At 44.4% G+C, this 25158-nt stretch overlaps 1 protein-coding gene across 2 annotated transcripts in view; it reads left to right on the top strand.

Moving 5' to 3' along the window:
* Positions 1-25158, top strand: part of ADAMTSL3 (ADAMTS like 3) — a 280064-nt gene that overhangs the window by 197333 nt on the left and 57573 nt on the right. For both annotated transcript variants that reach the window (XM_081888376.1, XM_081888377.1), the window contains 4 exons: positions 7499-7703; positions 9209-9356; positions 11920-12004; positions 18964-19253. In XM_081888376.1, coding sequence (XP_081744502.1) covers positions 7499-7703; positions 9209-9356; positions 11920-12004; positions 18964-19253 — 728 coding nt within the window. The remainder of the gene's footprint in view (positions 1-7498; positions 7704-9208; positions 9357-11919; positions 12005-18963; positions 19254-25158) is intronic.

The following is a 25158-nucleotide window of genomic DNA, read 5'->3' as shown; positions in this document are numbered from 1 at the left end:
GCGTTCCAAACCACCATCACTCTCAGAGAATTTAAGGTAGTATGATTCTTCATTGCCAAATAGTTTGTGGACTCCTCTCACTGTTCTCTCTGTTTATGGGTTTTGTGGGGTTTTCCAACACTTGTGACAAGGGACGCAGGTGGTGCTGTGTGTTAAACCACAGAGCCTAGGGCTTGCCGATCGGAAGGTCGGCGGTTCGAATCCCCGTGACGGGGTGAGCTCCTGTTGCTCGGTCCCTGCTCCTGCCAACCTAGCAGTTTGAAAGCACGGCAAAGTGCAAGTAGATAAATAGGTACCGCTCTGGCGGGAAGGTAAACGGCGTTTCCGTGCACTGCTCTGGTTCGCCAAAAGCGGCTTAGTTATGCTGGCCACATGACCCGGAAGCTGTACGCCGGCTCCCTCGGCCAATAAAGCGAGATGAGCGCCGCAACCCCAGAGTCATCCGTGACTGGACCTAATGGTCAGGGGTCCCTTTACCTTTACCAACACTTGTGATAACAGCCATAAAGACTAAATGAAGAAACAAATACCTCGTCCCCAAATGTTCCAGCGCTGGAAATATTAGGTTTGGTTAAGTGTGGGGAATTTTTGGCTTTCCAGATGTTGCTGAACTTCAACTCCCATCAGCCCTAGCAAGCATCGCCAATGGCTAGGAATGATGGGAGTCATAGTTAGTAACATCTGGAGGCTCCCAACCTAAGATGTGCCCATTTGTTTATTTGACCTAAGATGTGCCCATTTGTTTATTTGGGCCCCACCTATATTTTGGGTTAAAGTGGGTTTTGCAGGGGGTGTGGGTTGAGCATCGCGAAAACCTGCATAACCTTTGAACAAGCAGCAGTTGGAGGAGTGTGCATGCCTCTGTTGGCAAATGCATGCTCATATAAAATGCATGCTCATTTGAACTGTGTTGTCTGAAACGAGCTCAGGAATATTTTAATGACCCAACCATGTAGGCAGAGACCAACTTGTATGGCTTTTTCCACCTATCAGCAAATAAGCAGCTCTCATGTGACTGAGAGAATATCAGAATGCCTTTTTTCCACTTTCCAGCCTAAGGCACACTTAATTTTTCTCTTCATTGGGGATGGAGATGTGGCTCTCCAGATGTTGCTGGACTTCCAACTCCCATCAGCAATATGACAACATGACCAGTAGTTGAGGATAATGGGAGTTGTTATTGGTAACCTCTCGGTTGGACTACCATAGTATGCTGTATGTGGGGCTGCCTTTGGGGTCGGCCTGGAGGCTGCAGCTGGTGCCGAATGTGGCAGCTGGATTGCTTGTAGGGGCAAACTATCACCAGCATATAACATCTTGCTTGTGGGATTTGCTCTGATTGCCAGTCTGCTATTGGGCCAAATTCAAGATGTTGGTATGAATATACAACTCCTCATACAGCTCAGGTTAATTGAGCAACCACCTTAAACCTTCTATTCCCAGGAAAATTTATTCTACAAGTTCCAAAGATCTCAGAAGCCCACTCTACAGTACCTCTGAGCAGGGCTTTTAGCATGGTGGCCCCTTTCTTGTGGAATAGTATACCTGTTGTGATACAATAGGCACCCAGTTCCTGCCGTTTCCAGCAACAATTGAAGACAGTTCCTCCCAACTGAATAAATGGTTCTTTGCCCTGAGTGTCTATTTTGCATTGTTTTAGTTTTGTTTTAAATGTACCAGCTGGTTTTTCCTGTTTTTATTGTACATTATCTTGAGATGACTGTGTAGGTGATAGATAAAATGATAGCACAAATAATATAATCAAAGAGCATCTGTAGGTTGCCCATCTCTGTCCTACATGGTGACCCATTAAGTTTTATCCTGTATCAAGAGTTCACTACAGCTCCAAGCCATCTCCAAGGATCAGGTTTTTAGAGTTGAGTGTAGGTTATACTACTGTGACTTCTTCCTTCCTCTACTGACACATATTACTCTTCTGATTCAAGTATTGATTCTCCACTATCACCTTCTGTGCTTCGAGCAAACTTTGTGGAGGGTTACATTCCCCCCCCCCCTCCACAAAGTGCCCACTAAGTTTATCAATTTCAGCATGGACTCAGCACCTTCTCTTAAACAAATAATGATGTTTGTTTCTTTGGGCTTTGGCTGAACAGAAACAGTGGCTTTGTTGTTGCTGTAAGGGCCAACCAGTCTGCACTCTGCACAGCCAGCTGGGGTGGTGGACAGGAAGTAGCTTTTGGGCTGTTGCAACAGGTAGCCAATCAGTACCCTGCACAGTCAGAATCAAAGGAACCAGTCGCTCCTGGACTCAGTTTCGCTTTGAAAGTTCTGCCCCTGAAGGAGTGGCTTGAGATTTACGGGAGATTCACTCCTCTGCCCTTAACATTCCGACTTGAGCTCTTTCCTCCAACCCTTGCGATGCAGAGAATAGGAAGTCGTCCCCCCCCCCCAATGCATGGGTTTCCTTGTATGGACTCTGTGGCACCTGCTGTGTTCACACACAGCAGAAGTTAAGACAAGGCGCTTAACCCGAGCTTGGCAGGGAAGTAGTAGAGCACATGCGCTGCATGCAGACAGTCTCAGGTTATTCCCCAACATCTTGGCTGGGAGGCGCGCTCACAAACACCCCAAAACCCTGGAGAGGCTCTGCCAATCATCGTAGACATCTGTGAGCTAAATGGACCACTGCCCTGACTTGGTTAAAGGTAGCTTCCTGTGACTTCGCTCGCTGTTTCTTGAGCACCAGTCATCTATAAATAGTAGGGCCATATGCAAGCTTCCTTTATGACCGTTTAGTGCACTGTGTTGCCTTCGTTAGTCAAATGAGAAGCCTGGGGCAGAGAGCGGTGGGAGTCCAATGAGCTGAGCTGTGGCTCAAGTTGTAAATGCACTCCCGGACTGTTTTAACAGATGGAGCAATCTTTTGAAAGAAGGAGGTGGGAAATCACCAGGATAAATGTTCCCCCACCTCTGCACACACACACACACCCTACCTTTGAAGGCTTTTGGAATGGCTCCCGCATAGTTCAGGCTTGCAGGAGTGTTGAGGGATCCCTTGACAGACGCAGACTCTGGAAAGTATCTATCGAACTGCCTGGCTCACTAGGCCCCTTGTCCCACCTGGAACTGACTCCTAGGAATATGGGACGAGGGAGTGTATTTTAAATTGCTGAGATAAAGAAAAACAGCTGTAAAAATGTACGCCATAAACACTTCCTGCAGCTACCATCACATAAGGCGCTTTTGCATTGTGGCATATACAAATCCGTGGACCGCTAATCTCACTCGACAGTTAAATGTACTTTACATCCCGATGATTATTATTTTAAAAACAAGTAACTTTTTAGCACTTAATGCAGTGCTTTAAAGTGTTCATCGTGCTGCTTGTGCACCACCCCAGACAACAGCAATGTGTGCAAACGGCTGTCAAGAAGCATTTTCCATCAGTTCTCCAAATGAGTAAGCTAGAAAGTGAAACTCTGCAAAATAGGTCTGTATTATTGTTCCCACATGGCAGGTGGAGCAGGAAGGGGAGGCGCTGGAGCTGAAAGAAGGGGGTCTGGCTAAGGGGGACTTTTCCAAGTCTGAGATCCACATTCCCTTGTGGGCAACCTTTTTTTTGGGGGGGGGTCTCATGCCAGTGGTTAGAGGGACCATAGCAAGAGAGAGTGGGGCAACTGCATGGAAGCCACAGATTTCTGAACACATTAGGACAGGGAAGGGCAACCTGTGGCCTACTAGACATTGTTGAATGCCAACTCCCATCAGGCCCTGCCAGCATGGCCAATGGCCAGGAATGATGGGAGTTCGATCCAAACAACATCTGGAGGGAGTCATGTTCCCCACCCCTGCATTAAGACAAGGTGATTGCTCATGTTGTCACAACATTGTGGTGGTTGTTTAGATTTATGCAGTAATGTGTTTTCAGTGTATGCTTTGAAATGTAATTATTAGCAACATGACGGGACATACTCAGGGCTGCTGTCAACACTCAGTACCCTTTGGGCAGCTCCTGGGGCCAGACTGTCTAGCAGGGCCCACAGATGCTGGTGTTTGCCTTAGCTTCACTGTGCCACCTGCTTAGGCCTTGCCATTCGTGAGTTTGTGTGGTGGCTGGGCCTGCAAATCCACCCACCATTTTGTCTCGGTGTCAGGCCTATGCCCCTATAAAGCCCTGCCGCATTGTTCTCAGACACAGCTGGGGTTGCTTGTATTCTTGGCCTGGGCTTCTAAAGGCAGTCCTGAACCAGCACCTTGGTCCTTGTCCAAGGTCCTGAGCTCTCCTTGCTTTGACTCCTGCCCTGTTCTAGAGCCTGGGCCTGCTGACCTCCCTCTGGTTTGATGACTACCTTCTCCTGGTGGTCGACACCGCTGTGGATCAGGACTGAGCCAGCCCTTTACATGCTTACATTTGTGAAAATGTGCACACAGGAACGTTCTGTTGGGGACCAGGAATTGCTGTGGTGCAGAACTGCATTACGGATTGAATCCAGCTAACATAGTAGACCTGTTGAAATTAATGGACCCAAGCTAGTTGTGTCCATTAATTTCAATGAGTAGATTCTGCTTATGACTAACTTTGGCCGCAACCTGATGTATTTATTTTACTTTACTTATTAAAATCATTTGTAAGCTTCCCTTCATGGATACAGATACCAGGGCAGGGTCCAAAGCATTAAAACAGACATGACCGCAAACAACACAGCACAAAAAACACAGTTCATCACACTAAAATGGCAGCTTAAAAATCAACAGAGTAGGTTAGCCAGTCTGTCAAATAAAACCCTTGCCAAATATGGCTTAACCTGGCACCAAATGGATAATGCCCATGCCAGTGACTTAGAAATGTGTGTTTGAAGAAGGATGGGGTTGCTGCCCCAAATCACAGCCCAAATCACAGCCCTTCACTTCTCCCTCCACGATGTGCAAGGTAAAGGTACCCCTGACCATTAGGTCCAGTCGCGGAGAACTTGGGGGTTGCAGTGTTCATCTCGCTTTACTGGCCGATGGATCTAGAAAGCTTCCAGGTCAATGTGGCCAGCATGACTTCGCGGCTTCTAGCGAACCAGAGCAGCACACAGAAACGCCGCTTACCTTCCTGCTGGAGCGGTACCTATTTATCTACTTGCACTTGACGTGCTTTCGAACTGCTAGGTTGGCAGGAACTGGGACCGAGCAACGGGAGCTCACCCCGTCGCTGGGATTTGAAGCACCAACCTTCTGATCGGCAAGCCCTAGGCTCTGTGGTTTAGATCACAGTGCCACCCGCATCCCTGATGTGCAAGGTAGCTTACCCTATTTCCTGATTTCATTACTCTGTGCCTTTGCTTGCTTGCTTGCTTGCTTGCTTGCTTGAACAATCTAAAGACCACCTTTCTGCTAAAGCTCCCTCCGCACTCAGTGGAAGAGTCCAACAGAACAATTTATAATTAACAAACCAGCATCGCTTACCAATTAAAGGTGTACACCAGCAATAAGAAACCAGAGCAAAGCAAGTAAAAATGCAGACTAAAATCCCAGGAGAATAAAAGCATCCCAGGGTGACAGCCGGTGTTAGTCCTACTCTGAGCAGACCCAGTGAAATTAATGGGTATGACTAACTTATGTCCATTGACTTCAGTGGGTCTACTCTGTGTATTGGATACAACCCTCAATGTCCTTGTGGACCACACTGCACAGCTCAGACACTGTTGCTGAACAGAGGTAGACTTCCCTACTTGTTCCCTATTTTGCTGGCTTCCTGCCACTGATGGAGCCGGGGCAAGTCACAGCGTAATGGTGTTAGGTCCAAGGTCACACTGCACTGGGGGGGGGCACTCACAATGGGGCTGGGTTTTTTTCCAGCAGCAACCCCCTGGGATTTTTCAAATCATGTACTTCTGTTCCACAGCTCCCTGTTGAACACTCCCTACAGAATTTTGCTCCTGTGCAACACATTGAGTGGCCTTTTTGCTGCTACGCTGTGCTAGCTCTCGCAGTAGATTAGCTCTGGAACTAGACATCCTTTAGTGTGTTATATATTACATCAATCGTTCCTTTGGGTTAAGTGGCATGAAAGGAGAGCAGCAGATGAGCACATTTATCAGGGGCGATGGTGAAATCATTAGCTATCTGCTTCATGCTGCCTGGTTTTGATCATGTAAGTTTGGTTTAAATGTCAACGCTCGGCGTACAATAAGTTTCACGTTCGGTTTGTGTATAAGGTGATTAATTTGCTCTGAGCGGGGAGTTGCGTGAATTATTTCAGGCAGGGAGCATTCTTGAGTCACCTCCTGCATCTTGGGGAGCAGTTATATAAATTTACCTTTTGGATTTATAGGTTTCTGCTCCATCTGCTCTGTGTTTGACTTCTTTACAGTGCCTCCGCTGCTTCCAACAAACGACTTTGAGTGGGATACTCTTGCTGCTTCCAACCCATGCAGCGGGTGCAACAGGCTTGCATTTATTTTCCTGAGCCATTACTGACCGTAATATCCAAATACGGGTGTGTGTTTTTTTTGGGGGGGGGAATATACATATAAAACAGTGATTTCAAACATTAAAATACAGAGTTCTTTCAAACTCTTAGACCTCCTTCCTTCCTTCCATGGGTTCCTTCTTTAAGATTAAATTTACTGGATCTTTCACCCTTATCTAGCTATTATATAACCGTAATTACCATTAAAACAATTCCACAGTACAAGTGTCTTTACATCCCTGCCAAAGATTTTAACTGTTTACAGTGGTCTTTTAAGTAAATTACAAATTTACTCCAGTCTTTAGAAAATACTTGATCTTCCTGGTTTCGGATTTTCCCCGTCAGTTTCGCCATTTCCGCATATTCCACCAATTTCATCTATTATTCTTCTTTTGTTGGTATTTCTCCTTCCTTCCACTGGGCTAGCAGCATTCTCACTGCCTATCCAAACGTGTTTTAGAACAGAACGTTAAGCATGGACTTCTTTGAGTTGCTAGCAGGAAAATATAATGTTGATCCAAAAGGGACTGTACTATACATTGCCACCCCACACCGGTGAATCTGCAGATCTTGAAGCCACCCCTAAAGTTCTTCATTGGAAGCAAAGATAGGCACAGTTTTGCAAGTCATCCAGACTTGGGTTGATTTAGATTCCTGGCCAAAATGTTCTGGACTCCTAGTCCTAGATTCCAAGTCTTAGTGGACCTTCTCCAGAATCTTCCCTAGTATGTTCAACGATTACGATACACCAGGCAGGTCTTGTCTGAGAACATTAAGCAGAGTTATCACAACTGAAGGGCTCTGGAGATGGTGGTGTGTTGCCCATGCAAAAAGTAGTCTAGGAAGCATCCATTAGGATTTGACACCCTTTTAAAAATTTGAGAATTGGTACATAAGCTTTAGATAAAACAACATTACAGAATTGAGATTCAGCAGTGGGTCTGATTACTGACAGTATTAAGTGTCGGTTTTCAAAGAAGAAAGATGGATCTACTGCTTTCATTAAGAGCTTGCGTCTAGAAACCATATAGAGGTCGGACTCATGGAAATTTTTGTGTTCCCTCCCCACACCAACCCCAGCTGGGAACACAACCCGTGGACAGCATGTTCAGTTTCCTGTGGAGGTGGAATCCAGAGGAGGAGTTTCGTGTGTGTGGAGGAGACCATGCATGGAGAGATATTACAAGTAGAGGAGTGGAAATGCATGTATGCTCCCAAACCCAGGATCATGCAAGCTTGCAACCTGTACGATTGCCCTAAATGGATCGCTTTGGAATGGTCACAGGTAAGCTCACAAAGAATTTAACCCTTCATTTTTTAAAAACAAAAAAACTGATCCCCTCCCCCCAGATATACGAAAACACTGTGTTGTTGTTGTTTAGTCATTTAGTCGTGTCCGACTCTTTGTGACCCCATGGATGAGAGCACATGTGAGAGCACTCTTTGTGACCCCATGGTAGACCTCCTGTCTTCCACTGCCTCCCGCAGTTTGGTCAAACTCATGTTGGTAGCTTCGAGAACACTGTCCAACCATCTCGTCCTCTGTCGTCCCCTTCTCCTTGTGCCCTCCATCTTTCCCAACATCAGGGTCTTTTCTAGGGAGTCTTCTCTTCTCATGAGGTGGCCAAAGTATTGGAGCCTCAGCTTCAGGATCTGTCCTTCTAGTGAGCACTCCGGACTGGTTTCCTTAAGAATGGATAGGTTTGATCTTCTTGCAGTCCATGGGACTCGCAAGAAGACACTGTAGGGGGAAATAACTGGTGTCCTTGCACTAATGGAACATGTTGCTTAGAACTGCGTTGCACACAAGCCACAGTTTCTTGGGGCGGCAACATTACTTTTCCCCTAGGGCTCTTGCTGTTGCAGCAGCAGTGCCAACTGCGTCTCTGCCCTGGATGAATCGCATCATCCACAGTACTCCAGATCTAGTGTCATTCGTCATTGGGTGGGGGGATAGGTGTGGAATCGCAGCTGCCATCAAATCTGGCTAAGAATATTCAGCAAAATGGCTTCTCCCCTTCCAGAAGGGACAGAAGAAATATATAAGGGGAAGGGGAGCATCTTCTCCATCTAGATTGGCCTCTGTGAGGCAAGGAGGAGCCCAGACCAGTCCCAGATGGTAAAGCAGAGCAGATGGGAGCTGGTGATGATGATAGTTCACTTGGGCTATGAGCTAAGGGAACACTTGTTTATTTTTTGAGGCTGTTTTGGACCTGGTCCATGGCCATATTAGGGAATGAAAAGGAAAATATTGAAGATGGACCAACAATGGTAGCTTTTTTTCTTTATTAAACTGTAAGTTATCTCACACTTACGTATGTATCCCGAAATGGCATTAGCAAGGCCAAGTTATATGATTTATTGGATCCTCCTCGTTGCTGCTGTTTCAGAGAAAAATAAGGACTGATTTGGGTTAATTTGTTTCATATGCCTGTTTTCGTCCATACTCTGCCTTTGTTATACACTGCAGTGATTTGCAAGCCACTCAGAGAATGGAGTTTTAGACTTCAAGGCAGTATATAGATTTTAAAGTAAATAATAATAAAATATAAACTATGTCTGCACATGTACTTCCGTTTAATGTGTTAATCAGCTAAAGGCAGATGATAATAATTGGGGGGGTGTTAGTTTTGTTTGTTACTGCGTTGTGCATTGTGTTTTTGTATTGTGATCCTCGGATGAAGGGCGGTGGAGAAAGTTAATATATAATAAATAATACAATAATAATTTGACTGAACATCCTTGAATCGGTTGACAACTCTGGGGTTTTGTTTTTGTGTTGCTCTGTAGTGCACCGTGACGTGTGGGCGAGGGTTACGGTACCGAGTGGTGCTGTGCATTGATCACCGTGGGCAGCACACGGGCGGCTGCAATCCTCAGCTCAAGCTGCACATAAAAGAAGAATGTATCGTGCCGGTCCCCTGTTACAAGCCCAAAGGTAACTCTCATATACCTGCCTAAAGACACAGGGTTGTATCCAGTGTAGCGATAGAATCACTTCGTGGTATGCTTGCTTCCCTGGTGAAATGTTGTGTGCCAGCAGAACACCGTTGCACAAGGGAATGCGCCAGCCGGTTGGTGGTGATTTTCTTGCACAACGGATTGTGCAACCTGTTATGCGATGTGTTTCGGCTAGCACTGCTGTCGCATTGGATTCCTCTCTTTTGCTACTCTGAAACTCACTCAACACAAGCCCTTTCGCCAGCAGACAGATAACGTTTAATACAGCCGATGGAAGGAGAGCAGTTCTGGTAGAATAACTTCTTTTGCTGTTGGAAGGGCACCTTCCATCAGAGGAAATGAACCTTTGGATCCAACCCATGGACAAGTGAAGAGTCACATAAGTACTTGGATATGTAATTTTGGGTATAATATATTTCCTGCTTCTTATTCATTTCCTTCCTTCCTTCCTTCCTTCCTTCCTTCCTTCCTTCCTTCCTTCCTTCCTTCCTTCCTTCTTTCCTCCCCCCACCCCTCATTGTTTCATTTTAATGTGTTTTTATTGTGTATTTACACATCCATGTAAATCGCCTTGCAACTTTCCTGTGTGTGGAGCGATTCAGAAATGGAGTAAATCTAACCTGATGACTCATGCACTCCTCATTTCCTGCTCATCTGCACACACTATTTGCACGTCACACTTATCATGCACTGCATTCAGAAACTCAGAGGCCTAATCTAGCCAAGGGATTCGTAGCTGTCACTAGGCTGCACCTCCCAGTAACACCTAGCGAAAAGAAGACATGTAGCTGCAACATGTACACCCTCAGCCTCCCTACTGCTGCTGTGTAGTTTGTTGCCAGCTTCTTCTGGAGGTGGGGAACTGCAGACCATAGAAACTGCATGCCACAAATCTTCACTCCTAGATGTTACACAAGGAAGCTGCAGGGGGGAGATGCAGGTCACTTCCCCACCAATAGCACAGAGCCCTTTATCTCCCTAGCCCTGGTATGCTTCTTTATTTCCGGCGTTGGGATGTTAATTAAAACCTCAGCATCTCTGCCAAGGATAAAGGGGCTCTCATTTCAATACACCTAAACCATAGCTCTCATTGCAAATAGCTTTCAGTATTTCAAAGACTGCACCCAGCATTTTGCTCAGTTTTTGTTTGTTTCTGGTGCAGATTTTGCCTGATTTGGAGGTAACCTTGTGAAAGCACGTTTTTCTTCTGTAAATCGACTTGCTTTGTGCTTTTACTTGATACCATGCAGCCTAGGTTGTCTCTCTGTGACCAGATTATATTAATTTGGCTTTGACTGTGCAAGTGTGTGTGTGTGTGTTTGTAGATGGGGAGAGAATTATTAGCTGAAGTAAAATGTTCCTAGCAACCTCTTCCAGAAGCTGGAGGACAAACTCGAGAGTTGGCAAAGTTATGAGGCTGTAGTAATCAGCGCTAAGTAGGGTGTGTGCCTGTTATTTTTTTTCTTCACTTATGATGTAATTTAAAACAGTGGGGTGAACAAATCTATAGTGTAACAAAACAGGGAGAAATAATTTCAATGTTTTGCTTAGCAGTTAATGGATTTTTCAACAGTGGTCCATTTCACACATAAGATTAAGCCAAACTATTGCTTAGCACAAATGAGAAAACATGTGGGTTCCCAAAGCAAAAATTACGGCCCCTGCACTCCTCCCCTGGAATAAACATTGGTTATAGCTGCAGTGAGGCAAACCATGAGCATGGGTTTGGATGTAAAGGTAAGCGAAACCATGGCTTAGCCCCTGAGCAGTGTGGCAGCAGCAGGAGTAGAGAAGGAATTTGGTTGCTGTGCTCTGGGAACTCACACAGTTGCTTGTTTGTGCTAACCCATGGCTGGCTTAGTGTTGGGTTCAAACCGAATCAATATTTAAATAAGATCAAAGAAGTCAAAAGCGCTTCTCCTCAGTGTGTAGAGTTTAGAAAACCCTTTAGAAATTCCTGTAGGTTTAAACCACTGAGCCTATTGGGCTTGCTGATCAGAAGGTCAGCGGTTTGAATCCCCACGACAGGGTGAGCTCCTATTGCTCTGTCCCAGCTCCTGCCAATCTAGCAGTTCGAAAGCATGCCAGTGCAAGTAGATAAACAGGTACCACTATGGCCGGAAGGTAACTGGCATTTCCATGCACTCTGGTTTCTATCACGGTGTTCCTTTGTGCCAGAAGCGGTTTAGTCATGCTAGCCACATGACCCAGAAAGCTATCTGTTACTCCTTTTTGTTTCTTAGTATTTTACTGATTTGTTCAGAAGTGCAAGCATAAGAAAAAGAAAGAAAATGAAGAATCAACGATGTAAACCATAGAATGATGTTTTTCTCTGGTGTTTTTCTTCCCCTTGCTGAACCCTACCTACTCTCTCTTGTATCACAACTAATGGTGTTTTCTGTTTTTGTCCTGAAGAGGGCTCTGATTCCTGAGAGCACAGTCCCAGGTTGTTCAAAACATCGAGGTTCCTGGTTCAAACCCAGGAGTTGCTGAAATGTGATAAATAAATAGCCCATGCTTTGTGCATTTTCCTCTTCCAGAGAAACACCCCGTTGAAGCAAGACTCCCCTGGTTCAAGCAAGCACACGAAATGGAGGAGACCAGAGCAGTCTCCGAAGAACCGACGTAAGTTTGCCATTCCTCTCTCTTTCCTCCTGTCTCACTCGCTCTCTTTCTCTTTAAGGCAGAGAGGAGGCCACTGATGCATTTTCCCGACTGTTTGTAAAGACTGGCCTCCCTTGCCAAGTCATCTGGCGTTTGGATTTTCCTGGGCTGGGTCTGTCTTTGCAAGTCAGTTCTCAGATTCTTCCAAACAGTTTTCCTTGAGTGACGCAAAAGCAGCTGGAGCCAAGAAAGTATTTAAATTATATGTTTCGGAAGTGCTATCAAGGTTTCCCAGCTATACAAATTCCTGTCCTCCAGAAGGCACTTGCTTGGGAGAGTTGAGTTCCAAAACGGCTCTCCTGATGGCAACCAGAAATTTTTGCAAGCAGTGGGGATGCAGCCAAGAAGAAGGGCATCCGTACCCAACATCTGTGTTCACAGGGCAATCCCCGATGGTCCAAGTTTTCTCTCTTTGGTTCTTCCTTGAATAGATCAAGGGCATCTCAGTTAGAATTGTAGGAAGAAGAAACAGTGTTCAGGTCTTGAGTGAATTTGCCCAGAGCAGAGGTGTTTTGACCCATTTGGCTGCTCCTGGGGAGGTTGAATCTAACCATGGTTATATCTGCCTTAGGGCTTTTCCAGACTGTTGCTATTTTTGCGTGGGATTCAATCAATCACTCGCAAATTCAGGTTGTCTGATTGGGAGGTCTTGCACAACAAACTCACTTCCCGAAACATCACAAGTAGTGAAAGTGATGGGGAAATGTATTAGAAAGCATGGGGCAACAATTGCTTAGTTGCAACGTCATCTACCCTTGCCTACAAACAAATCAGAATGAATGTTTGCTGAACAGGTCATCTGGAAGCACCATTAGTTACTTCTAGACTGGTTTACTCCAGTATGCCTGACCTAGAGCTGAGAGCCAGTGTGGTGTAGTGGTTAAGCGCGGTAGACTAGTAATCTGGGGAACCAAGTTCGTGTCTCCACTTCTCCACATGCAGCTGCTGGGTGACCTTGGGCAGGTCACACTTCTCTGAAGTCTCTCAGCCCCACTCACCTCACAGAGTGTTTCTTGTGGTGGAGGAAGGGAAAGGAGAATGTGAGCTGCTTTCAGACTCCTTCGGGTAGTGATAAAGCGGGATATCAAATCCATACTCTCTCTTTCTTTTCAAGAGTCTTTGGAAGTCCCATTGGTCCAGAATGCTTTTTCCTTTATTTGGATGGAGGATAGTGAGTGTATGTAGCCTAGCGTACAAAGGTCCTTCCAAGGACCACATTTCTGTTTTCTCAAACTCTTTTTCTCGTTGACGTGAGCTACTTGAGACAACAGTAATTGCTTGGAAAGAAGGGAAATACATTAAATAAATAAACAACGCCTGAGCAAAGAGGCATCTCCCTTGCCTTCAATTCAAGGGACTGCACTGGGTACATATCCCATTCACACCACCAGATTGGGACCCTTTTACATCTATGGGATTGTACTTCACCATGATGAATGGAGAAGCCCTTGCAAAAATGCACATCGGAGATTTCTGCCTGCAAGAAATCACTGGCTTGGAAAAACTGACCGTATGAGATTTTTAGGGACGCCCTTGTAGCATGCTGCATTTCTACCAAATTATATTCTGCATTAAAAATAAAATACGGAAGTGCCAGAAAATTCAAATGAGATGAATATTCTTCCTCTTCGCATTTAAGTGAAGTCAGCGTTCTGTCTGCACGTTTCAGAGCACTGTAATCAAGTGTTGTAGGATGGATGAGGCTAGATGGCTCCTTCGTTTTTTCTTTGTTTGTCCTGTTTGATCTTGACAAGTGTGTGTATATTGGTGGACACCAACCTCTGACTCAAACCCGAAACTGCCTCCTGAGCTGGTGTTATAGAGCCTGCACATTTATACTGCCATGCTGCCTCCTGTTAAGAAACAGACCAGTATGAAGTCACTGAGTTGAAATTCCCTTGCAGATCTCAGTAGAAACTGGGAGTGAGTGACCTGCTCACTACAGAAAGGAATTGTCCCTCTTTAGGGCTGAGACAAAATCAGACACACACCAGTTTGCCATCCCATTTGTGGCAAATGATTTATTGGGGATGTGAAATGCTTTGAAAGGGGCTTGCCATTGGCAGTGATGGCAGTTTCTCTTTTTTGATAGAGTTCTCAGCGACTGGTGACTATCATTGCCTTACTCCCCAAAGCCCCTGGAATTATTAAGGATGTTGGAGAATAACTGAGATTAAATACTCCTTCCCCTTTAGAGTGCATTAATCTTTGCTTTTTGCAATTGACATGCAGTTCACAGTGCACTTGCAGATTCAGACACAGCGAGCCCATGTTGGGGTCCATGGAAGGCAAACAAAAACAGGAGATATGTGTTGGGTTCAACTTAGGCAACAATTTTATTGATTAAAGACAAAACAAGTTTGGCGTGGGCATTGGGGATGTATTGGCTGATGAATAGATGGCGTTTGCCAAGTTTATGTGCCCCCTGCGGCATGGACAGCACCCGGGGAACCCCCAGTTGATCACCGGCAGGGGGCACTGTGGTCCCTGATCTGGGTATCTGGACAGGAAGTTCTGCCCTCTGAGATCCCTTAAGGGGATCCACCTATGGAATGGGATGGGCGAGGCCCCTTCCTCTACCCATTCCCACTGACGGTCCAGCCCAATGCCTCTTGCATCACAAAGTTGTGACGATTGCTATGAGGTAGGCAAAGAAAACAAAACCACAGACCCAGCCAATCCGTTTGCAAGGAAAATTCCTTGCTGAACGTGAAAACAGCGACCAATAAACAGGGAGAGTGGGAGGGAATGCCAGCGTGAACTTGTGGCTTAAGACCAGGTTTGCAGTTTCCCCTGGTAAATTTCAACCCCTTCTTGAACAATGGCTATATCCTTCAACAAAAGCCACAACGTGAAAATCATAGTCCCTGGTTCATTGCTTTTTATTTTATTTTAACTGCCCATTGTGCCTTCACACCTTAGCTTGAGTTCGGAACAAGTAAGGGAGATGTGAGCACAGCTGTGTGTCAAAAACCTGCAAATAGAGATGTACCAAGACAACATCTGGAAGAGAAATACTTCTGCCCCTGTGGTCAAGTGTGTGTGTGTGTGTGTGTGTGTGTGTGTGTGTGTGTAGAAAAGAGTGTTGAATTATGCATAATGGTGGTTCTAAAGTTTTTGGTGTGTTTTTTTAATGTATATTACAAAAATGGTTGTGTGTGTGTGTGTGTTTTAAAAAAAGACTGTTTGGGAAACTAAGCCAAGAAAAATGGAGGTATAACCTTTCTAGTTCTTTCTGGTGGAATGCGATGATAGTTGATACCCATCATTATTGTAAATGTGTTTCCCTGGAGCCTTCTTTATTTACAGGGGGATTTTCAATAAGCCTTCCAAAAAAAGATTCCACATCCTTTTTCTTTTAATAATCTTAAAAGAAATAAGAGAGCTTTACAACTTTTTTTCCCCTTCTTAATCATAACTTTGAGAAACAGGCCAAGCTTAGAAGCTGATAGCTTTGTGAGGAGGTAGGGCTGGGTTGGAGTTATTACATTGGGGCTATTCGGACGCATTCTATGTACACATACACCCCATACAGATTTACTGAAATCGTTCTTGGTGGTCTCCTTCATCCTCCAACAGGAGAATTTCACTACACATCAGTTGCCCGTATGTGGTAAAATGGCACTTGTCACGGTCCTCCCTAGGTTTTTCTGAGAAAATATTTGAGAATTTGTTTATTTCCAGTATATATAGACTGCATTTACATAACAATCAGTAAAATAATCTGTGAATCGAAATATTACTTTGCTTCTTCACTCCCTCCCTCCTTGAAAAAGAGGGCCATTTTGCAGAATGTTCTCCAGATATTCTCTACCTTTTTTGCCTGAGAGTGCCCTTGGGTGATGCTAGGTCTGGGCATTGTGGGGGAAACAAAATGGCCGCCAGACTGTCAATTCTGCCTCTGCTATTGCAGCAGCAAAATGACAAACAAGCAAAAACCTCAGGAAAAAAGAAAGAAGCAGTGCCATTGCCACAGCTGACAGGAAACCCTACCTCCAAGAAACTGTTCTAGAATTTACTCTCCCACCTGGGAATAGTTGGCAGAACTTTATTCCCAGCTTTTCTGCGGGGGGAAAAATTGAAGTAGTGTTTTGAGGGGGCCATTTTTACCCAACTTTACATTTCATCCTACAAAATGCAGATACCAACTTCAAAAAAATCACATGATTTGATTTAGCCAATGGCAACCCTAGGTTGCTTGTTCCACAGGTTTGCTTGTTGTTGTGTTACAATAAATAAATAGAACTTGCAGTTGGGGCTCTATGAAATCCCAGACACTAAATATGCAACAGGAAAACCTCAATTACAATATAGACCTGCTGTGTCGAGGAAAAAATGCTTAGAATTCTCTGACTGTAAATGAATTTGTTCTGTGGTTCAGACTTTCAAACAAAAATGCAAAGCTTCAACGGAATTCATCATACATTATTTTTGGACCCTGTTATGCGTTCCGCCAGCCTTGTATACGGAGTGAATTCTGAACTGCTGGTGTACTGCTGTCAACACATTTTTTCTCTCCTCAAGCTTTGTCAAATATTTGCGTTGGTTAAGGCATTGCGGTACACTGCTTCATGACAAAAAGCTAAGAGAATATTATTCTTGGTTTAGATAAGCAATGGTTCAGAAATTCTCTTTGTCGTGTACATTTGTCTCCTTTCTCTTCCCTTGGTCTTACCTCCTTTCTGCATCCCAAGTGGTTGATATTGGGCCCTGGTTGCCAGGATTCCCAAGCTCTTTCTTTAACCTACGTCCTTTCTGTGTAGGGAAAGGATGCAGGGCTCTGAACAAGCATGGGCATACTTGCGTTGCCTGGAAATCTCTAAGTACCACACCCCTGAATCAGTATAATACCCAGCAAGGGTGGTTGTGTACAACAGCACCTACGTATATGTAAACATATGCTGCAGTTTGGTAAGAATCCTTGCATCTAGCACAGGGTTTGGGAACCTTGTCTAGCTGTTGTGATCCTTATCTCCCCAGCCCTAGAGAACTAAATTTGACAGTTGACTGCCCATCTGCCAGTCATCTGGTGTCATAGTGATGTCAGGTTACACTGCACTTCGAAGCCCCAGTTATTGGGATTTCAAAGTGCAGCTCAGGGCTGTTTGAAAGCCCTTTTGCAAACAGCCCTCTATCCTCTTAGATCCTCTGAAAACCTGAAGCTTAAAGAGCAGTGCACAGCTGTTTGCAAAAGGACACTGGCCTTGGGCTGCAAGTGCCTATTTATAGCAGGAGAACAGGAACACATAGCCAAACTGAGGATTGATCCCTTCATGCACCGGTTGGTGAACAGAGGGTTCAGTTGTGCTGACTTCTTGGGGTCTGCTTCACCCGCACATTTCCCACAGGAAATGCATTGGCTAAGCAGCCGCCAGCAGGATTGACCTTTGCTCTTCTGGCCATCAGCTGATGTCACCTAGTGATGTCAGCTGATGGACAGGGGCTACGCTTTGGAGGAAATGGCCTTGTAGGCCCACATTGAACCCCTGGCAAAGATCAGCCCATAGGCCCAAAGATCTTCATCCTTGTTATAGCACCTGCAACTGTTTGTGGGATTAGCCTTGCAGGATAGGGTTTGTCTGTGCAAACAGGTGCTCAGTACAGGCAGTTTTGTCAGGCAGTCTTCTGTTTGTGAGCCTAGGAACTGAATATAGGACCCTTTGCCTTCTCTCCCCTCCCCACCACCCCTCGCCCCATGACTTACTTATTACATATCTATACCTCCTTTCTGCCATGAAGCTCAAGGATGAAGACAAGATGGTGTCCCATCCAGGCTGTGGACAGAATCTGGGCTGCTTAGCTTCAGCAAGGTTGCAGCATCATGTACCATGTCCTACAAACCTTGTGAAAACTTAACGCAAGGGCCGGCTGTTTGGTGGCTGCCTGTTCTCAGAACCTCACCAGCAACGTGTCTCCACCTCTCTCTGGCAGAAAACAAATTGTGCATCAGTGCCTGTGGGTGGAATCCATCAAACCCTGTCACTGCACAACTTCCATCCATTCACAGAACACTCGTGCATTGTGAATGTCATTGAAAGGAATGGTGGATGGAGTCCTCTTGTAAATAACGTTCACATTTTATCTAAACCTGTGGCAATCTACATATTTGGGATGTCTTCCCAGCCATTGCGAGATAACCGCAATGTGTGTTTGTGTGCATTAACTGCATTTAGCTGGGATAATTCTCTCCTCTTTCGATATATAATCAGAATTTTGTCAAAGACTTTTGAGACCTTCACATTAATGGAAGAAACAGTAGGTACTTGATTACTTTTAAAATTTCAACAAGCAAGGTACATAGGTTCCCTTCTCAGCTTTGCAAATGTGCCTGCAACAATTACTTTTGATCTTACATATATGTTTACATGCAAGGAATTCAAGGGATGGCTTAATGAACTTTCAGATCAGGAATCTTAATGGCAAATCTAGACATTAAAGGGAGGCACAAAATGCCCAACTCCATGTTTGCCTTGTAACACCAATGTGTGTGACCTTTTATAAAACCTTAGAATTTTAATATTCATTTATGTTTATTTGTTTACAGCATTTATACCCTACCCTTTAGCCAAAAAACCAAAAAACAGTTCTGAGGTTGCTTCTGTCCTCAGGCTCACAATCTAAAAAGACATGACACATAAGGAAAAATGGATGAGAGGGAGGAGGGAAAAGCAAGCTCAAACCCAAGTTCTTTAATGCCCCATCCACACTATGAAATTAAAGCAGTATCATGCCGCTTTAAATAGTTGTGGCTTCCCCCAGGATGTAGAGTGATGAAATTCGTTTGGAGAGTCTGTGGCAGTTTCCCATGCCCATGGGCAGGAGAAAACTGAATCTCTTTTGTCATTGATTCAGATAAATAAAGGGAAATGTTTCATAGTTCCGTTATTATTGTCCTGTTTTCTTACGCTGTTTAATTGCAGGTTTATCCCCGAGCCATGGTCCCCTTGCAGCGCTTCTTGCGGCCGTGGTGTTCAGACGCGGGATGTGAAGTGCCGTATTTATCTCGCATTTACTCAGACGGAGGTGGAGCTGCCGGACGAAGAGTGCGAAGACACCAAACCGGTGACTGAGCGCAGCTGCCACTTGGAGTCATGCGATGGTGACCCTGTCCCATTTGTCCCAGAACCTCCACCTTCAGAAGATGCTGCGGACGTTGTCTATGGCTGGGAATACATTGGCTTCACTCCCTGCTCTGCTACGTGTACTGGAGGTATTTTTGTCTGTGAATGTCAAAAAGATCTTTTCCAAACGTTACAAACAATTGTGCAGGTTGCAAGAAGGGCAAAGCGTGACGAACCAGTTCTCTGTGAATGTAACACTTCCTTCTGAACAACCCCCTGTTCCTGCCCCTCTCCCTCGTTGCATGGAAATCTGGAGCATTGCTCAGTTGTAGAGCACATGCTTTTGCATGAAGGAGTTTCCAGGTTCAATCCCAGCAACTGCAGGTAGGACTGGGGGAAAGACCCTTATCTGGAATTCTGGAGAGCCAGTGTCAACAACATTGAGCTAGATGGATCAGTGGTCTTATTCATACTGGGGCAGAGTCTTATGTGTTCCAGAAAAGCACTATAGCTTGGAGGTAGAGCACCTGTTTTGCATGCGGAAGATGCCAGGTTCAGTCCATGGGAGGTTTAGCAGGTGGCAACGTGAGACTAGGCCTTTTCAGCAGTGCCCCTTGTGTGTGGAATGCTCTCTCCAGGGAAGCATGCCTTGCACTGTTTTGAACTCAAGGCAAGTTGTTTTATTATGGTCAATGAACAGTATCAAAACAGAAAACACCGATTACAAAATTTAAAAGTTCAAGGCAAAGTAAAAAAATATAGAATCATATATAAAGTAATATAAAATCATGTAAGGTAAAAAAGGTAAAGGACCCCTGGACGGTTAAGTCCAGTCAAAGGCGACTATGGGTTTGCAGCGCTCATCTCACTTTCAGGCCGAGGGAGCCGGCGTTTGTCCACAGACAGCTTTCTGGGTCATGTGGCCAGCGTGACTAAACCACTTCTGGCACAACGGGACACCGTGACAAAAGCCAGAGCACACGGAAATGCCGTTTACTGTCCCGCCACAGCGTTACCTATTTATCTACTTGCACTGGCGTGCTTTCGAACTGCTAGGTTGGCAGGAGCTGGGACAGAGCAACGGGAGCTCACCGTGTCGCGGGGATTCGAACCGCCGACCTTCTGATTGGCAAGCCCAAGCGGCTCAGTGGTTTAGACCACAGTGCCACCCGCATCCCTGTGGGTGTTATTTATCTGTCAGAAAGGAAACTTTCTGATGTAGGAGAGCCCATCGATCGATATGTTGTACTAACCCTGGGTACTAGTAATTGTACGTCGTATTGTAATAGCTGCTGCACAAAACCTTGTGTGTTATATCAGGATTGTTATCTAGGAGCAACTTTTGGTGCATATGGCAGAGACTGTTATTTTCTCCTTGGGCTTTCTTTGGCCCTTAATTCAAAGAGTGCCAATGTGGCTTCTTTTTTGTCCTGCCTTAAAACAATAATCATTATTGGATGTTCTTAAGTCACTTTGTAAATAATAATACCAATAATATTCCTGACATCCCCATGTAGGGGTGGGAAGGATTCCTTTCTGAGACCCTGAAGAGCCACTGACTCATAGGCAGGGTGAGCCAATGAACTGACTCTATATAAGGCAACCCCCAAGGGAATTTCAAAAGTAGTTTACTATATTCATGTGAAGATGTGCTGTTTCCAAAAGAAAAAGTAAGAAAACAATCCACGGGTGGTGGTGCAAAGCCCATAAGCAACTATGAATTCCAGCCTCATTTCATGGGTGTTTTAAATAACCAGGAATTTAAATTAACAGACAGTTAAGTAGGTGAAAGGAAAAGACAGGTGTGCTTGAAAAAAATCAATTTTAATTTTGTGTATATGTTATTATTCGGTTGGAGTGTGGTGCTGATAATGCCAAGGTTGAAGGTTTGATCCCTGTATGGAACAGCTGCATATTCCTGCACTGCAGGGAGTTGATCCTCAGGGTCCCTTCCAACTCTACAGTTCTATGATTCTGGTTAATGTTGACATTTACCAGTAATTATTGTGGTTGTGCAAGGACCAGCTGGAAATGAAATATGGCGTATATGATACAAGGCTTGGTTTTGGGCCTTACAGTCATTGTGTGACAAGTGTAAATGATGGAAGTGAGGATGACATTATATGCTGGATGGTAAGCCCAAATTTTTATTAATTGGGAAACTGGAGTATTATGTTAATAATATTCATATTTTTAAAAGGATCTATGGCAGGCTTTCTCAACCTCGGCCCTCCAGATGTTTTGAGACTTGTTGTTGTTTAGTCATTTAGTTGTGTCCGACTCTTCGTGACTCCATGGACCAGAGCACACCAGGCTTTGAGACTACAATTCACATAATCCCTGACCACTGGTCCTGCTAGCTAGGGATCATGGGAGTTGTAGGCCAAAAACATCTGGAGGGCCAAGGTTGAAGAAGCCTGTTCTATGGCCATCTACAAAGGGAAGCTCTCTAAACAGATGCCCCAGAAGGAGGAGGAGGAGGAGGAGGAGGAGGAGGAGGAGGAGGAGAAGAAGAAGAAGAAGAAGAAGAAGAAGAAGAAGAAGAAGAAGAAGAAGAAGAAGAAGAAGAAGAGTAGTAGTTTGGATTTGATATCCCGCTTTATCACTACCCGAAGGAGTCTCAAAGTGGCTAACATTCTCCTTTCCCTTCCTCCCCCACAACAAACACTCTGTGAGGTGAGTGGGGCTGAGAGACTTCAGAGAAGTGTGACTAGCCCAAGGTCACCCAGCAGCTGCATGTGGAGAAGCGGGGACACGAACCCGGTTCCCCAGATTACGAGTCTACCACTCTCGACCACTACACCACATTGGCTCTCTGGAATCAAGAATAGTTTGGCAGGCCACTTGGAGTATAGCTTTTGCAATCAGTGTGTTTCAACAATAGCATTTTTGTTTATGTGAGATAATACGCTAGGTTTCTAGGTGAGCATTGTAAAGCCATACAGTATTAGCCAGCTGTTATGGCATACCCTATTGGCTATCAACCATAGATCGTATTTTGATATAGTTATAAATCCTTGCCTGCATACATTAAAAATACATATTAAGCTCACCTAGACCTTGATTTCAATTATCCACGTTTAGTGTTCGGTCAGGGATTACGTTCTCCAAAATTGTTTTTCTGTGTATGTATCTGTGTGCCGTGTGTGTTGAAACAAACTTGAAGAAAACTAAAAACAAGCAGAAAAGCCACCCTCGGTCCTCTGAGAAAATGTGTAATGGAGTGAAATGTGCAGGCCAAAAAGGAGTCAGGCCAGCAGTTTATCTAATCTAGCACTGACCTTCTAGAGGCTCTCTAGGGACTCAGCATTCTTTACTCAGCCTCACTACCTGAAGTTCCATTAACCGGAGATACCTGGGGATTGACCCCTATAGATGCAAAACATGCACAGTGCCCCTGAGCTACAGCTCTTTGAAATATATAATCGGCTTGCTCCGATGATCATCTAAGTGCGTTTTGCTGTTTTCGAGAAACATTGCTGCAGTATTGATGGCACAACATCAAGTGTGGTTGATTTGTTAATGAAGGACAAGGCATCCCTGCCAAAATCTCTTTCCCAAATTGCGGCTTGGGTTGTTCCCTTCGTATGCCATGGGTAATGTCCAGTTCTGACATAATACAATTTTGAATGATTGGGGACAGATGGAAGTGGTTGAGATCCCATTATAAAAATCACTTGTCACTCATATCTAGGAACAAAAACCCTCGCCCATGCTCTAACCAATTACGGAAAGTCATAAAACACACACTACTAACCTGCCCAGGGTGGGGGATGGACATATTCCAGTCCTGAGTTTTTCCACGGAGTCAGCTAAAAATGAAAACAGGCCTTTTTAGTAACCAACAGAGTGTTGAGAAAAGCCTTCATGATGAATTAGGAGAAGAGGTATTTATGGCAGTAATTGTCTAGCTGTTGTACAGGTTTTTGTTGTTGTTTTTTTAAAAAGTAATCAAACGGGGTTTTAATATATCCTACCTACACAAATAACAAGGCTCTGGATTTTTATTAGGAAATGCAGTGAATGTACAAAGGTGCTTGGAACCTTGCAAATCTTTTAACAAAAGAGAAATATTAAGCTGTCTTGAAATCAGATTTGTAGCCCCTCTGAAGCCTCTAGGGGAACATGCATTGAGAAGGAAGGAAACAGGTTCCCTGAACTATGACCATTTTCGGTCTTGCGTATCACATTAGAAACCCCCCACTCCCCACCATTCCTCATAGTACCAGTGAAACCTCAGTACCAAAATGAACTTCAGCGCATTTCATTCCGTATGACAGTGGTAATGACTTCTTGTTTTATTGGGCTGTACATAGATGAGATTTCCAAGGCAACTTTACAGCCTGTGCCCTTGGTTCTCTGGCAGGGCTTTGTATATAATAAGTTGAGGTTCACAACTCCAGATACCGTTCTAAACGTTCAGGCCAAGAGACTCGCAACTCAAGGCCATATCAGATGTTCTGGTGACAGGGCTGTGCTCTAATCGCAGAGAAAGCAAAAAACGAGGGACTCTTGTTTTAGGATGTGGCCTTATTGGTTTGTCTAGCTTGGCATTGCCTCAGTGCTCCAGGGTTTCAGATTAAAGGTGGGCAGTTGTGGTTTAATTATAATATTAAATTGAATGGATGCCCTCAGCGGAAGGATGGAAGAATTCTGGATTGGAGTTATTGTATACTGGCAGAGGTACCAGCATGTTGAGATATGGAGCGAGATTACAGAGGGCAATTCCGGATATCTGCCCGGGGCTAATGGCGTCTCTTTGTTTGGGATGTGGCAAATTATGGCTCCTGTGAGTAGAAACTGAAAATGGAATTGATGGACTGTGGAAAACCTTAAGGGAAAACATTTCATACAGAACTAAGAAGGTGAAAGTTGAACAGACCAGTGGTTGTGAAAGTAAATGAAAATTATCTGAAGGATTAACATTGGAATGGCTTATTGATTAATTAAGAAATGCAATGTGATATTAGATGACCAGCACTTTGTGAAATTCAGAGCATGGGAAGTCACCCAAAGATATAAAATTCGGCATTTATATTTGGCTTTTTTTTTTAAATTGTAATTTGGAATGTTTTAATGTGGCTTGTATTGGATTGGGAAACTTAATAAATATTATATTTCAAAAAGGTGGGCAGTTGTTTCCATCCATATTTGGAGATGCCAGGGATCTAAGGTGGACGGGGCCCCCACAGTATTGTGGACTTTGGACTCTAGATCCCGTTTGTGGCATATGCAGCAGACAGCTCTGGTTCGTTTGACCCTTTAATTGACCCTCGGTCCTGTATACCTGAAGGAGTGTCTCCACCCCCATCGTTCAGCCCAGACACTGAGATCCAGCACTGAGGGCCTTCTGGCGGTTCCCTCCCTGTGAGAAGTGAGGTTACAGGGAACCAGACAGAGGGCCTTCTCAGTAGTGGCACCCGCCCTGTGGAACGCCCTCCCTTCAGATGTGAAGGAAATAAGCAGCTATCTTCTTTTTTAAATGACATCTGAAGGCAGCCCTGTTTAGGGAAGTTTTTAATATTTAATGCTGTATTGTTTTTAACACTTGATTGGAAGCCGCCCAGAGTGGCTGGGGAAACTCAGCCAGATGGGCGGGGTATAAATATATTATTATTATTATTATTAGTTCTCTTTTTTTACCTCCTATAAAAACTATGCAAGACACTCTCTGTTTAAAGAACAAATAACTTTCTACTTTGTGTCCTTGCATTTGCAGATTAAATATACAACGCAGATAGATGTTTCTGAAGTTGCTAAAACATCTTACATAGATTAAACTGCTGCAGACTAACTAACTTGTAACTAGCCTTTATTGGCGTAAGTTAAAACAGTAAAATCATAAAATCATACGAAGTCATTGATAATCCAAACACATTCAATATATAAAAGACTAGATAACCACTATTGAATAAATCACACAACTTTAAATTTAGCTTTAAAGATCTTGGCTAAGTCCTTGAACTGGAGATTAGCTACCTCTGATTTAGTTTGTGGCTTGAGAGAATGTGCTGTATATCTGTAACTTTTTCTCACTGTTCAAGATACGTTGCT

Source organism: Podarcis melisellensis (genome assembly GCF_964234715.1).
Source record: "Podarcis melisellensis genome assembly, chromosome: 14".
NCBI lineage: Eukaryota > Metazoa > Chordata > Lepidosauria > Squamata > Lacertidae > Podarcis > Podarcis melisellensis.
This window is presented reverse-complemented; position numbering and strand designations above follow the sequence as displayed.